Source organism: Chamaea fasciata, unplaced genomic scaffold, assembly GCF_029207755.1.
Source record: "Chamaea fasciata isolate MVZ Bird 193981 ecotype frontalis unplaced genomic scaffold, bChaFas1.0.hap1 SCAF_14, whole genome shotgun sequence".
In the NCBI taxonomy this organism is placed as follows: Eukaryota; Metazoa; Chordata; class Aves; order Passeriformes; family Sylviidae; genus Chamaea; species Chamaea fasciata.
The window spans coordinates 16,616,565-16,633,123 of NW_027094099.1; the positions used below are offsets into that span (position 1 = coordinate 16,616,565).

The 16,559-nt window shown below is 39.1% G+C and overlaps 1 protein-coding gene across 1 annotated transcript in view; it reads right to left on the minus strand.

The window, feature by feature from the left end:
* The window catches only part of LOC136296984 (protein FAM169B-like), a 36,175-nt gene that overhangs the window by 9,168 nt on the left and 10,448 nt on the right, over positions 1 to 16,559 (minus strand). Inside the window, exons 2-5 of the mRNA XM_066196561.1 lie at positions 14,861 to 14,994; positions 12,040 to 12,139; positions 5,913 to 5,998; positions 4,157 to 4,331 (exon numbers count right to left, since the gene is read on the minus strand). Coding sequence (XP_066052658.1) covers positions 4,157 to 4,331; positions 5,913 to 5,998; positions 12,040 to 12,139; positions 14,861 to 14,994 — 495 coding nt within the window. The remainder of the gene's footprint in view (positions 1 to 4,156; positions 4,332 to 5,912; positions 5,999 to 12,039; positions 12,140 to 14,860; positions 14,995 to 16,559) is intronic.

A 16,559-nucleotide genomic window follows, 5' to 3' on the forward strand; every position in this document is an offset into this window, starting at 1 on the left:
AAAAACAAGGTTGTGCACACTGACTATTTCCCCGATGAACAAGTTGGCTTGGCACACACATGTTTGGACAGGCCTGGAGCAGGCTGAGCACTTGTGTAAAGGGTGGGGAATATTTCTGCAGAGCAGAACCCAAGGTCAACTCATTGTGTGAGTTTGTATGTGAGAAGGCGAACAAAGGTTCTGGCTTCAATAAAATTAAATGAATTCATGTCTGGACTGGTATGTAGTCGTTTCATTTTCATTACAGCCAGAACCTTCAATCCACCTCAGAAATGCACATTAAAAATATTATTGCTAGCAAACAGAGGGAGACAAAAGCAATTATTCAGCAAGATTTCAGCTAATTGTCTGTCAGGTTAACGTCAATGCCAATTTTTTTTTTCTCAAAAAGAAATTTACATTATTGATGAAAAAGTAAAATCCTGTTATCTTTTTAAGGATCTCTTTCTACAGAATAGCGCCTGGGCCACAAGTATCAAAAGATATTTCCAAAGGCTTGTATGAAGAAAGGTGTGAAATGAATTTGAGCTCAGAAAGCCACTTCCAAAGACCATCTCTAAGGCTCTGGTGTAGGATAAAAGCAGAGACTGGGACAGGGATGCTTTTTTGCCTACTACATGTCTGCTTAAGCATTTTTGCAGTCAGGTGTTCCCAAACTGTGACTTGTGGAGCATTTCTAAAGAATGAATGAGAAGCCAACAACACATTTACTCCTGATACACCGGTATGTTTTACAGCCTTTTCAGAGGATTCAGTTTGGTTAAGGCTGGTTTGATTCACATCACTCCACACTGTTACTACTAAGATTTGTCAGGAGGGAAGGGACAAGCTTTGACAATCTGACTCTTTTGTTTTTCATACCACAGACAGTTTGGTCTGCAGCTGGGCAACTCATATGTGTTACAGAGACAGCAATACATAACAGTAGGGGGAAAAAAAAAAAAAAAAGCTCTATAAAATAGTAATTTTGTTCTGGTTTGTTCTCAAAAGCATTAAGACACTCCTGGCTCATTGCATCCTCCAACTTCCTTATTGATTTATTTGCATCATGAATCTTCTGCATTCTCCTGGCATTTATGTGAAGGTGGTGAAGTCCATCTTTAGTAATTACTAGTCCTCAGTAAATAAGAAAGGAAAAACTCTCAGGGAATTACATGGTCTCACTGCACAAGAAACAAGTGTCAGTAACCGTGGTAATTAATCCTCCACCACCACACAGAACACATTCTTTCTGAGGTTTTCACACAGAGCACAAAATAAATACTTTAAACAACAGAAAACAGATCCCAAACCCCAAGTATCTATATGAAAGCTTTCTGCAAAGTATTTCATTTTCAGGTTGCTGCCTGCAGAGAAAGGTACAGGAAGAGGGAACTGTCGTTTCCTATTGTACCTTTAAGTAGCTCCATTTAGTGAGGTCTAACTGCTCAGCTGACTGATATGGAAGCTGCTGACATAGATAAAATTGGAGACATTTATCTTGGCACGTGACAAAGTGTCTTATCAGCCTCATTAGTGGCTTAGTACATCTCATCAATCTTTAGTATACCCAGTGGTAAATGCTGCATGCCTGTCATTGGACAGGAATAGGCACATTCCAGAGAGGCCAAGTTGATGATCTGTGTAGTCATGAATAAATTTTGCTTTAATAAAGGTGTCTAATGCTCACGAAAAGTGATAGCCTTGAAGAATGAGACTTCTGTTTATCTATACAACAGGTGCAGGGTGGCCAGTGCCAGAAGTGGCCGAACTGCCTCAAAACCTTGACCTGCAGTAGTTACTGCATCTCTGAGCAAGGCGTGTGCTCGAGACCATCTGTGCCTCCATAGCTGGACTATTAAAAGAGATCCAGTTAAGGATGGAAGCATGGAACTGGACCAAAACTACCGAGTTCACTTTGTACAGGCCACCTAGGAACTGGCAAATGGAAATGACATTACAATATTGCCAAGATAGTTAACTGGAATCACTGAAGTCCAGTGAAAATTTAGTTTGCATAACGACACATTAAATCTGTAGCAAAGATAGAACAGACTCTCTGTTCCTTGGTCACCACTTCTGTGATTCACCCAGAAGACTCATGTTTGAAAGAGCCATACTCCACAGACCTTTTTCTGGCTTCTTTGCCTCCACTGAAACATGTTTTTTGTCATGCTGTAGATAATGAAAAATTCACAGATGAGAATTGCAGTTGAATACAACATCAATATGAGAATCTCAATTACCCAGTGAAGAAAAATCAAACTGGAAAGAATGGTCAGGTAATTGCAGAGCATGAAAATAAAGGGACTCAGAATCACATGGTGAGAACAAAGGGAAATAATTCTTTCCTAGGACCAGAAGCTGTAACAGAGGTCCAGCACAATATAAAGTCCTGTAGTTAAAGCTGCCTCTACTAAATGTTCTGATCAGGACAGCAAAAGGAAAAAGAACTTGCATTATGATTTAAAAAAATAAATTACAAAAACATATAAAACAACCATGTGAAATACAGCTTCTAAGGGAAGATATTTATCTTAGTCTGTTTTGGACCTAATAAATCCAGGGCTCTTCTAAAAAGTAGAGAGAATAGAATCAGCCACAGCATGGCTGGTATGAAATTGAAATCACAGAACTTCAGAAAGAGGAATTATTTTCTAAATGCGTACATCAAATAGCAAAAAGCAGCAAAAACAATCAGTTTCAAGCTTCCCGAAAAGGCTTTGGCAAAAGACTGCAGTAATTTGTGACACAGGCCAAAAACTAACAAATATAGCTGCCCAGAGAAAAAAAACACTGGCAAGAAAAGGCAGATGCTGACAAAGCTGGACTTGAAGGATTTGTATTTTATGTGGACCTGGTTTAAAACCAAACTGTGACTCTCAACTTACTCAGAAACAGTTTCAACTTGGCTAATACTCCACCCATAACAGACTACTGTGCAGATTTATTTTACTGAAGCATGAATCATTACAGCCCCTACAAGTGTTTCTTTCCAAAAGCTTTGCTCAGGAATATTTATGGACTTAAAGAAAAATGTACTTGTGTTTGCCATTACAAACCAGTTCATCAGCATGATCAGAGATACAGACAAGGCTCCTTGATCATAGGCTGAGTCCTGATTCCTCACTGATGGTGCAGCAGCACCAGCACAGTGCTGTACAAGCTACACCTCTGTGTGTATCAGGATTTTTCCACCCCAAGAAGCAGAACATCTTACTGTTGCTGGCCTTTGGGATTGCAGCAGAGAAGGCACCTTCAGAATGTCCTCTGGCATCCAAAACAACCCAGCTCTCGAGCTGTTTCTTTTTCTCCCATTTTGGATGGATGGGATTGAATTCTGATTTGGACAATATTTTGCTTACAAAGATCCCACCTCCTCTGTGTTGAAGCTGCTGGTACCAAGGTGATTCCCAAGAATCTTAAACACAGACTGCTAACCAGCTCCCATGTGGGGACACAGGCTCAACTGCCTACCTGGAGTTATTCCATTTAAGCCTCTTCCACTCCAGACTGGTTAACAGCAATTATTTGCATTAATACAGACTCTGTGTTTAATAAAAGACCTTTACTAAAGCTAATCAAGTATCCCTAAAGAATTAAAACACATTTTGTTTCTTTTCTATGCCACTTAATCAATTAATTATGAAATCAATTCATCATCATCCTTTAAACTGCGAGTACCACAAATGCACAAAGCTTTCCAGGACGGATCTAGTGCACACACCAACCTCTAAACGACCCAGCCACCGTTCCTCACACATTCAAGGATCCTTCCTCTTCTTGCTACTAACTCCCAATATGTTTTTCCCCTGGGAACTGCACTCCTTTTTCAGGTATCATTCTTTCCAGGATGCAGTTCTCCATCCTGTGGATAGGCCCTACATTCTTTGTTCCTAGATGTACAACCTCCTACTTGGCTGCATTAAAAAACATTTGCTTGGAGTAAGCCAGTACCCCTCAGATCAGAACAGGGTTTGGAACTATCACGTTTAAATGAAAGTAACGTGGATGGCTTCCAAATTCTGGGAAGGTTTGTTCCCCAGATTAATTCTGAGAGAGATTTCATATAAAAATGTAAATGAGAGCCAGGATTATTTATACTGAAAGATAAATAAAAGGATTACATTTCTAGCTATTAGGAACCAGTGGAACTGTGTCTCTAAAATGACCTTACCTTTCATCTTGACCGAGTAAAAGGCAGCAGCCTCGCCGTTTCTCCAGAGTATCTTGGCACGCTCGGTGGCAGAGTGAGGTAGAAAGAATGCATCATTAGCTGAACTCCCTTCCAGCATTCCAAAAATAATGCAGTTCAGAACAAAGAGGACAATCCTTTCTCCAAATGTCTGGACCTTAGAGAACAAACAAAAACAGACCAAAGAAAAATGAGGCAGAGAATAGTATTTTGCATCTCATAAAAGGTTTCAAAATCAAAAGAGGCTGGGAAGGAGGAGGTCAGGAAACATGTACACTTAATTTGGGGAAAATACCTCCTGAGCTGGTTCAGCTAGAATAACAAAAACAGTTTTTCCTAGTGTTTCACCCTCTATCCAGCGGGCATAGAATAATTTAGTGACTATTTATAAAGTTTGACATATCTCTTGTTGTCACAGAGAGGAATTCTAAAGCAGCAGAAGTATCTTGATTGCAGTCACAGTGAACAAATCACAGATTTGGAACCAGATTTGGATCAAGGCAACCTAATCCTACTCAAAAGTGAAATGAAGATTGGACTCACACTGTGGGCCTGGTCACCTCTCCCCTATTACCTGTATTGCCAAATCGAAGAATTTAGTGGGCCAGGACCTTCCTGAGACAGACACTATACAAAACAGAGAGTGGTCCGTCCCAACCAGCTGTAATCTAGGTGTAACATAAACAATTAAACATATAAACAATATAAACAATTCTGTGCTGGGCTTCTTAGGAGACAACTGATGGGAGAGGGAGATGGAGGAATATAAAGGAACAAGATTATATTGACCATCAAGGTAAAAACTGGTGCCAACAAGCTTCACACCAATGCTGGAAAGAAATTAAAGTTTCCACAAATAATGGGGATTTACCTCTTAGCAATGAGCTAGAGAGGGTAAGATTTCTATTTTCAGACATTATTTTCATTCTCTGTTGATACAGAGATGCTTGAGAGCCTGAAGGCCTGTGTTCCTGCTCCAAGTTCATTCTTGCAAGGATTGGTATCTCAAAATCCCTCCAGTTCAGTTACCCATAAAAAGCCTACTTAATTCTGCAAATAATTAAACTCTATGTGTGAAAGGAAAAGATGATAAAGGAATGGAATCATTAAGGACCAAAGATACTGAGGGCTGGGTAGGAAACAAAACTGATTTAATAACCGCATGGCAACACAAAGCTCATATGCAGCAGGCATCTGACATTTTAGGTGCAAACAGACTACAGGCTACCCAAATCTTTCAAATTATGAAAAAGTAATTTTATCTTACCAAAACAATTTATTTGGAAAAAGAATTATGGATGCAGAAATTATTAAATAGCAACCATTTCATAACATGAACACAATATAAACATTATCCAAGGAAAAAAAATCATAACTAGCTAGATAATACATTGTTCCAAAGGGTAGTAACACCTCCCACCAGACAGTTAATGTGAGAAATTATTGCTAATGTAGTAATTCAATTTATGATTATTCCTTTAGTAGGCAGTGAGGGTAAACTAAAAACCAAAAGAAAACAAATCCCACAGATGAATCATAAACTGCATGCATGCAAAATTGTTTAGAGAGGGCTAATGTGCATGTCACAGTCTCCTGGAGATGTGAAGCACTTGGTGAGCCACAGAGCCCAGATCCCACAGGTTCAGAGCAGGAGCTGTAGGAGACCAGAGAATTCCATATGATTGTTCTGGCTGGGAATCTCCAGGATAAAGGCAACTGTTCCAAAAAGCATACTCACCAAAACGAGCCCATCTCTAGCAGGATCAGCTGTCTTCACAACATCTTCCACAGGCCACCAACGCTGGCTCAAATAAACTGCCAAAACTACAAAAACAAAAACAGGGGAACACGTCACCTGCAAATACAAAGTAAGTTCTGAATTTTTCCACAGGCAGCCTCAGATCTACTTCTCCCTCCAGCTGACTCCAGTCTGTTCTGCTGTGAGACGGCAGAACAACAATTGTATTTCAATTTCACCTCCACGTCCCTTGATATCCAATTTTCAGTACTGCACGAGGCATCAAGTGAAGGTAATTTTTCTCAGGAATTGATGTGACTTAGGTGTGACAGCCTGTGTTCCATATGAATAAAGCACTTCCTGCTTAATAGTAAGTTCAGTAGCAGAGTAGGTTTGAGTGGCATTTGGGACAGAGGAGCTACCTGGATAAAGGTTATAGTTTTCAACTTTCTTTCAAACTTTCCCCTGCCCCCACACACACATATTTGCATATATTTGAGTGCATATATGTGCACTCATGCAAGTCAAACACAAAAATTCTCGTATTTGCTTTATCAAACAGCTTTTCAGCTTTCTCTGTGATTGAATTTCTATCTATGGGTACCTTTAGAGTACAGACTCCTAAATCTATGCATGGACAGATATTCTCCGAGGTTCAAATGCACACAGAGAGGTTTCTACCACGAAAAGACAGACATAGACACACATAATAAGATGCACTTTGCCCTGAAGCAAAAGTGTATCAGCAGCCCACATAAGTCAAGTCCTCATGTAGGTGTGATGCAAAACTTGCACCCCACTTCTTCCCATCCTTCCTCAATTTTTCACATATGCAGGAACAAGTATTTAAACCCTACTCCTACATGTTCATCTACAGAATTCATTGCCTGCCAATAGATTTACAAGGAAAAGACTTGAAGAAGCAACAGTGACACTGAAATTACTTCCAAGGCTTGTTCAGAAAGAAAAGTTTTGACATGGGGTCATTGCAAAGAATAGAGAATAAATTTTAAGGGTTTAGATGAGGTTTTGGAATAAACACAGAAATCTGATCATTTATGACCACAAACACAGAAAACAGCAAATATTTCAGCAAAAAAGAACTTTTAGAGTCTGTACACTGGTGAAATTCACCTAAAGTACATGGTCACATTTCCAGGATTGCTCAAGAGCACCAGTATCTTTAATATCTTCCAACAGAGCAGCTACCATTTCCAATTTTATATAGAAAGATAGAATAGAATAGAATATAGGAAGAATGTTGCAAAGAACAGCACAGAGTTCCCACGTTCTGAGTCCTACAAGAGTGCTCCAACAACTGGCTCTAACCTCCCCAGCTAGGGACAAATATAAGAAAGTTCAAAACCATCTGTGAGTTAGAAACAAATTCACACATGAGGAAATGAAATTACTGTAAGGACAGGATTCATCATTTACCTGTTTTAGCCTCAGGTTATACAAATGTCACTCATGCACACAGGTTAATTTCCCTTTTTGCTTCAGACTCCATCACTCCTGCTGGCTTTAAGGCTGGAGATTCCGCTTAGCTAACTTATATTTCCAATAAATTATTAATGCATGTGCCAGAAAGCATTACACTTTGTGTGCTGGGTTAACAAGGAAGAAGTATTGCACGCAAGGGCAGATGCCTGTTTATAGCACCAGACTCAATTCATTAAATATTATGCACTTACTTGCATGGGATTTTCATACTCTTTCTGTGATGGATTCAATCTGTTCCCTCAAACCCTTCCCTCTGCTTTCAAATGCAGCAGCCACTGCTCCATTACACATCCATGAAACATGCAGCTACAAAGGGAGCTGAGTCACACAAACGGGACATAATGGGCCAAATGCTGACTTTAATAAGAGCTGCAAAGAGGTTTGGCACACAGTTCAGACATACAAGACACATAGCAAAGGTCAGAAAAGTTTTTAAAAGCTTTGAGGAAAACAGGAAGATGCATAACCATGTTGGAAGGAGTTGCTTTTATAGAACATTTACTGTGCTATTCAATAATTTAAATGTGTGGAAGGGAACACTAGTTGACATAGCAACTGTCACATCACATCACATTACTTGAGCAACCTTATCTATATGGATGCCTTCCTTGAAGGAAAAACATTTCTCCAAATTTCACACAAACATATGTACTTTGCTTTTTGTTATAATTTTTCCAGTCAACATCTGGTCCGCAGTTAAATCCATCCATGCTTCCCCGTACTCTCATGTTCATTTTATAATCAACTTTGAGGAACACTATTTCAAATGCAAACATGATTTCTGAGACCACATGTTCCCTCCCTCTCCCTTCCCAGTCTCGTTCTTTCCAGAACATCCAGTAAAGTCCACCTGATCACGAGAGATGGAGTTATTGCCAACACACATCACCTGAACCCTGTGAATCATGATGTGTGTGACTACAGTGACCTTGCAACTGCAAGACTTGATGTGCTGGATCTTGCAGTTTCAAGACCAAGTGAAATGCATTTCAGGTCACAAATAATGGGGTTTGCACATGCTCAGGTGGGTGGCTTGCCCTGTAAGCACCAGCTTGCCAAACCTCAGTACTTTCATCACCTGCACTCAGACAAACACAGAGTGTTGCAAGAAGCTGACAGGCAGTGGAGCACAGGATTCCACAGCACACGAGTGTTTGGAATCCAGGACTGAGCTGAATTAGGCACCAAGCATAATGCAGTTGTGATTATGAAATGTCTACTTTTGCTGGGCAAACATGGATCCCTTCCCAACTCAGGCCTGGATTATATTTTTACTTCCTAGGCTATGCTGGCCAAATGTTCCCACACTGGTATGTAACTATTTAAATGAAATGTGCACATCAGGATTCTACACACAGAGCAAAGAAGAAAAAATAAAGTAACATCCAGCTTGGTCCTTCTTCTTCCCCTGCCTTATCTGAATTGCTGAAACACATCCCTCAGTTACAAACTAAATAAAGGTGATGTTACAGATGAGAGATGCAATTAGAGTTTGCTTAATAAATATCTAAGATAAAAGTGGTGGTACTTTCTGAAAAGTCATCTTTACCTTAATTCTGTCTCTATTCCAGATTGCTGACACACTTAAAGAGGTTGCTTTTGTGGAAAGACTCTGATACTGGGGCAAGCTCAGAAATCCTACTTTGAACTGCATTCTGCAGCACTGACATACCCTGAACTAGCTGGGTCCCACAGTTCTCTCTCTTTACAATGGAATAAGAGTATTTCTCACTCTTTTCTAGGAATTTTATCAAAACAAACACATTAAAGCTTTGGAGGCAAGCAGATTCCTGCTGGAATGGCAGCCATTCAAGTATCTCAGATAGATCCTTCCTGCAACCAGTTACATTTTCTTCTACAGTTCAAGCTTCACTCAGTGATTTGTAGCGAATATCTTGTGATAAATGTTCCAAGGCATCTCACAGTTATTGCGAATTATTAGATGCAGCACACAGAAAATGCCACAATAACGTATGTTTATTTAGTGTTATAAAGATGTTAATCACCCATGTTATGCTCTGTAAGCCCTTACAATGCAATTTACATTCTCATAAAAATATCTGTACAGATATACTAACAGAACACAACACTCAGCCCATCAAAAATAAATTAAAAATGCTTCCAACCAAGACCAAGTCCTACAGAGAAGCAGCCAGACCCATTTTCTCTTTGAAATATGCAGATCATTTCAAACCACAAGCTACACATCACTTCTGGACAACCCATCTTATCAAGATGATCAAAAATAAATCTCAGTGGTGGAATCTACCCCTCTTGAAACCAATTTTCAAGAATTAAATGCCATCAAACTGAAATCCAGTATGTGGGGACAACCAGGAAATTTGCTTCTAAGAATACTCCTGCTGTGGAAGAGAACTAAAATGTAGATGCAGCGGACAGGTAGAGGAAAAGAAGAGATCAACTACAGCAAGATTGTTTCCCTCTTCCATCTGGATGAAACTTGTTTCACAAGAAAAGTGTAAAACTCAAGTCAGGAAAAGAAAATTATGTAACTTGTTAAATGTTTTCATTTTCTGCCCTTAAAGTAAAATGTCCTTAAAGTAACAAAGACTAAGTTAAAATATATTGCCTTTCTCTGAAGGAATTGGTTTTGAATTAATTTGGTTTCTTCACTGGTCAGAACAAAAGGTCATGTAGGTGAGCAAATCCAAGTGGAGTTGCCCCATTAGTACAGTCTGCCACTCTAAAAGTCAATTTCAAATCTGCTGAGCTGTGGGAAAAAATTTAGGACAAAATACTTCAAATGTATGTACCCATACGGATAGGCATGCACACATCCCAGCAGGCTTTAAAGAACTACTGAAAATTTTTTAAAACTCATCTAAAGAAAAAAAAAATTATATTGGTCAAATCTGATGTGTGCAGAAAAACTGGCCATATGTTTATAGTGTATGAAATCCAGAAACCAAGAACTTCCAGAAAATCTTCTAAATCATACTTTTGGAAGGAAATATCAAAAGCCAGGTGATGTAGGCCTTACTTAAATAACCAGGCTTAGAGATCTCTCTGTTCCTCTGGCTCTGGACTGGTAACTTAAGCTGAAATTTTGCAAGGGGTGGGTCACAGCAGTCAGTCAGGCTATTGTTTATAATATAATAAGGTGTTTCTTCTGCTAGGTTTAAGCTTTTAATGAAGATAGCTATCATGTAATTTAGGCTCCAATTGGACTTGTTTGACTTGTTCCTGTGAGAAATCATTTTTCCTTGTGTGCTTGTATCTCATTAATACTTCTTGTTCCTAATATGAGATCATTTAACTGAAGAGCTGTGCTAAATGCACTTTCACCTGCATCTATTTAATAATTCTTTATTTCTGCTTTGTAGTTACAGATCCATATTCCTCTTGTGCAGCCTAAACTATCTCAGGGCTGTTTTCAGCCACGTTCCTTTGAACGCAAGTCAGGAGAGCACAACTGCACTCTGAGCAAGTCTGGCCTCTGGTGTAGATGCTTCTCCCCTTTATCACATCAGTGTGTGCCTCTCTTTAGAAAAACATTAATGGTATATATAAATAAGTGTCAGAAGAGTAATTCTACATCAATAGTTTCAGAGGGACCAGAAAGTCTTTTGACTACACTTGGAACTTGGAAAGGTCTCCTGCCTTCTCCTGTGAATCACAGCCCATTAGCAAAGATCCAACTGAAACCCTGTGTAGAAGGAGCTGGAAAACTGCAGAGTTCACCTCTAACCACAGGTGATTTTAATCTGCTTTTTGTTCTTCTGAAGAAATTTCCTGCTTACAGGGTAGGACTGAACAATGAACACTTACACTAACAGAACCTGTTCTAGGAGTGTAAGATTATTATTACCTGCCACACTTAGAACTGAAGAGAGAATTTTGCTTTGCTTTTGCTTTATTATTAAGAATCCTGGCTATTGAAGCCTTTCAGGCATAATTTATAGCTTATCCTTTTAAAATAGAAGTCCACTTTTAATGACAGATGTCATCAGCTTGCTGCCACATTTGGAAGCTGGAAGTTTAAGAGGTTTCATGTGTTCTGTATTTCCTAAGTTACACAGAGAGTCAATGCAAAAGTTCATGTCCTCATTGCAGATATTCCAAAAATTCTACAGCCCATTGCTTCACAACAACACCAACACTCCTCATTTAATCTACACACCAGTAAATAGCTCTCACACCAGTACTGGAAATAAAAGGCAATTAAATCCAGGACTGAAAAAAATATCATGAAGTAAAAAAAAAAGAATATGAATAAGAATCAGTAAGAAGCAATACAATTTCATACCTGTATTTTATTGTTTAAGGATTTCAGGACTCTATCCAAACCATAATGTTAAATTTCACATCATTCTGAATTAGAAAAAATATTATCCTGTTGAATAAAGTCAGAAAGAATAACAGATTTATCCAAGGTGATTTTTCAGCTACCAGCATAGAATTTATGCATAGAATTTAAAAGTCCTGATTGCCAATTCTTCCACCTAATCAACAGCCCACTGACACAAATCCTTGAGAGATAAACGGATACCACTTAATATTCAAAACAAAACCCAGAATATTTAAATACATAAACAAGCAAACCATCTTAAAGGTAAAGAAATTACAACTACTCAAATTTCAAAATATTTTGACCAATTCTAACCTGTCTCTTTATCCTTTGGATCAGTTAACAGCAACAGTTTGCAAGTAGGATTATTTCGGTAGAGAGGGACAAAACACACACAGGAATCTTCAAGTTTAACCTAAAAAACAAATAAGCCCTGTAGCTCTTTGTACTGTAAAACTCACAACAAGCACTACATGTATCAGATGCACTTTTGACATGTTTTATTGACATGCTTTGCTGAAATGCATGGTACAAGCTTAGCACAACACCCTCTCAACCTCAAGGCACTGAAATATACATAAATATTCTAATATTATCCATAAGGAAAGTTAATTTCAAAGAAATCAAGCTACTGAAGTTAGTGAAGACCTTAATGCTGACTTGCCCTGGTTAGTACATAACCTGGCTTTGAACACTGTCACACGCAGACAAATGGTGTTATGAAAGACCAGACACATCAAATGAAAACAAATACAACTTGCACTTCTCACAGCATCCTCCAGCTGAGTACTTGTGGTGTTTTGCAAACAATGAATTAAGCCTCAGGGTACAGGGAGTATCAAAGCATGAGGGCAGTGCCTGGGCAGTTTATCTTCGAGGCACAGCGAGGGTAGAAAATTGGCACAAGGTGGTTAAGTTGAAGGCGAAGCTAAAATCAAAATGCAGCTCTCAAGCTTTTGCTCTTAGACTAAACTTCTAAACGATGTGACACATAAACACAAAATTACTGTGCTCAAACAGCTCTATATGCATAGAAATGACGATTTCCATATGAATATTGCAAATGCTGTCATGTAAGTTTAGGTACAGGCAAAGAGCGTGCATGACTTAGCACAGCATGTACTGTACTTTCCAAAATCTGGTCCATTGTGTATGTGTGGGTGTGCCTCTCTCTCTAATTGCACCCATTTGTCAGTTTGCTATGAAACTCAAATCAGTCACGTGTTACATTTAATATTTCTTGGTACATGGAAGAAATATGAATATGGATTATTCAGGATAACAACTCTAAGCTGAAACCAGTGTTCAGTAGTTGATGAGTGCCAGAATCCTGGAAGCATCTATGCAAACACTGGACTACAGGGGAAAAAAAACCAAACAACTTGAAAACTGCTCAAAATCTGTATTCATGAGCTTGCCTAAACCTGGGGATTCAGTCGTTCTTTGCATGCTTCAAACATAACAGCATCGATGTCATTATGGCACCTGGGAGCATTTCCATAATGAAATGGCCAGGACTACTTCCAATACTGCCATGATTGTTATTTTGTTTGATAAGGTAATGTGCACTTTCACAGGTGTTAACAAGAGCAGCAGGAGCCAAGCACAGCTTTGTGTGTGGCCGCTGCCAAAGGGCTCCCATCCTCACTAAGTAATCCTTGCTATTTGTGTCCTGGATGCTTGACCAAGCCATGCCAAAAAGAAGTTCCGTGACCCCAGCAAGTGGGCTGAGAGCCACTTAACTCCTGCTAAATAATTATTCACTGTTGCCAGTCCTGCCACTTGAAACCTGTTTTAATTCAGATGCAGAAGGGGGAAGAACGCTTTTGGTAGTGCAGCCATTATTCAAACACCAAGCCCCTCATGCTCCAGGTTGTGGATCTGTGGTAGAGATTGTTAGCTGGGATGTTACTGGGAATGGGAGTTTTGCCTTGTTACATTTAAATTATTTTAAATCACAAAACATCAACATTCTTTGAGCTATTTATTACAGAGTATAAGGGGGAAAGACAATACAGAAAGAACACTACCATTACTTATGCCCTTGGCTGTCTGACTGCAGATTAGATTAGACCTGAATTAAATGAATGCAAAGAGAAATGTGTTGCTATGAGACTCAAATCAGTCATGTGATACATTTAAGGGCTGGTGACAAGCCACAAAATCAAGACAGTTGTGAATCAAAAGCCAGAAGTCCACCTTTAATTGATCTCAGTGTGTGTGGCTATTGCAGGAATCCACAGAGCACTGCCCGGGATTTTAACCTCCCCTCCCTTCTACTGGAACGGCAAATGAACCTCTGAAAGTACAAGCAGGCATGGAAGGTAAGGACACAGAAGCCCTAAACTGGGGGATCTTTGCATGTTCAGTCTGTTTGTAGTTAGCCCTACAGACTCCACTAGAGGGCATTAAAAGAGTATTTAAACCCTGTTACATTCCCAGCTCAAGGCCGAAACTGATTCCACCTGGAACAGCATTTTTCTGGAAACTACTGCATATTATTTTCCTAAATGACAGAAACACTACTGTATTCCAAACAGTCATTTGAGCTAATTCAATTTCTGCTTTGATAGTACAATAACAGGTACTTCAGCACATCTTTTATGATCTACAAAATGCCAGAATTAAAGGTTTCATAGGTTGACTGCAGTAAAAAATTTTAATAGGTCTGTTCAGCCATCTCTATTCCACCCAGGTGTCTAAGGAACAGAATTCCTTTGGGAGAATCCACATTCAAAATTACCAAAATAAGCATTGGAAAGAATGGAAACAAAAGATAGACTGTATCATAATGCCTGTGTAAACTGCAGAGTAGAGGCAGAATACAGAGCACCACCCTGGTCTAAATCTCTATAAAATTTGCTTTTGGTTCAGTCTTGCAAGGAGGCAGGTCAAGATGCAAAGTTCACCAAAGTACTTCAAACCCTCTTCCACACTCAGAGGTTTTTAAACTTGGAGTTTAAGCTTATCTCTCATTTACAGCATGCAAATCATTTGAAATAATGCGGGATTTGCTGATTTTAAGAGATCTGCAGTCCAGCCACACAAGTTTACCCCTATTAGCAGACCATGAGCACAACCAACAAACTAATCTGCAAGTATCTAACTTGCAGCATAAGAAACATCAGCCTACTACCTCTCCTCCTCCAGGGATGGAAAAAACATCAGGAGTGGACAATGACTTCTTCAAGAGTTTTTCATAGTATGCTTCAGCATCTGCTTGCAGAACCTCTGGATCTCTTGCTATTGTATCAACCAAGTAAAGTCGACCTGTGATTAAAATAAAACACAAGATAGTTTTACTTTTTATATTAAATAAGAAACCTAAGTCTTAAAACCTCAGTTTCACCCAGCAGCTGCTTGGTGTGGCTGGGCTCTTAATGATCTCATTAGAGCCTTTTGTATAATCCTAGTCTAAAATAGTAAGGCTGTATGTTATTTATCTGTATGTTATTTACCTCTTAACATGCAATTTTACAAAGCAGAACCATGACAGCATCAAATCGGGCTTGTCTCCTTTGAATTCAAGCACAGTCTCAAATTTCTCTAGGTGTAAGTAAATTGCTTTAAAGTTGGAAGAGGGAAAAAAAAAAAATTCTTCAAAACACAGCCTGAGTTTAGCTCTGTCCAAAAATATAACAGGGAAAGAATTCCAAAGCTTCCATTCTTTCTTGGAAGACGGCCCCTTTTTGGGTCAGTCTATGATCTGTTGTTTGTCATTCACCTTTTCCTTCTCTTTTTTGACTAACATCAGTCAGGCACTTTCACAACAATGAAATAATATAAAAAATTTACCTACACAAGACTTTCCAAAATAGTAACATCATCTTTTATGCAACGTAACTTTGAATCCATGTGACTCAATGCTGGAGGCTATCTGTTAATTGCATGTAAATATATCTGATGCCTGTTACCTAAATGCAAAGTCCAACCTGGTGTTCCTGAAGAAGCATTAACCTCTCTCTGATGTAACAAACCAGACTGTCTGGTGGCTCAGCACCAGCCCAAGAAAAAGAACGTGACAGGAGATGTGTTAGCAACCCAAATGGTGTCCAGCCACTCTTCTATCACAGGAATGAAACAGCTTCAGTTTAAGGGGCTTTCAATCAACAAACTGCACCTGCAACTCTTGTAAGCCTCAAAGTGAGGACCAAATCTTCTACCACACAGCTCTAGTTGGCATCCTAGTTCTGAATCCTCCCTTTTTAAGGATGGTTTGGTCTCACATGGCAGCTCCCTTGATAAGTTAAATGTGAAATAACTGCATTGATAGTTAAGTAAATGGCTGAGACAAGGAAGAGGCTTAAAAGGATCAGTGCAAGACTTGTCTATACTAACAAACTCTGAATCATATAAGTACCATATTGAAAATTATACCTTTCCACATAAAAGTAGGAGCATGGGATTTGTAGCACCAGGTCAGACTATTCACCCATGGTCCCACCACTCTCCCTCCAGCAGTGATCAGTATCTGATTCCTCAGCAAAAGGATGAGAAAACTAAAATGCTTTAAATGCTTTAAACACTATTTTCCTGCCCTTTGCAGGCAACCAGCTTCCATCCCCAGGCTTGGCAGCAAAGCTGTGTACTCAGAATGCTGAAGAGAAGCTACTTTGTAAATGGATTTCATAGCATGTTTCTATGTGACAAGACGGGAGAGAAATGAGCATTGCAACACTGGCAAGTCGAGTCACATTATAAAATCTCAGGCAGAACTTAAACACCATCGAGCAAAGAACTTATGTCAGGAGAGAAATTAAAGATTATTATTCAAAACTGATAATTCACAAAAGCAAATTTACTGGTAAATTAATCCTTTACAAAAGAGCAGCATG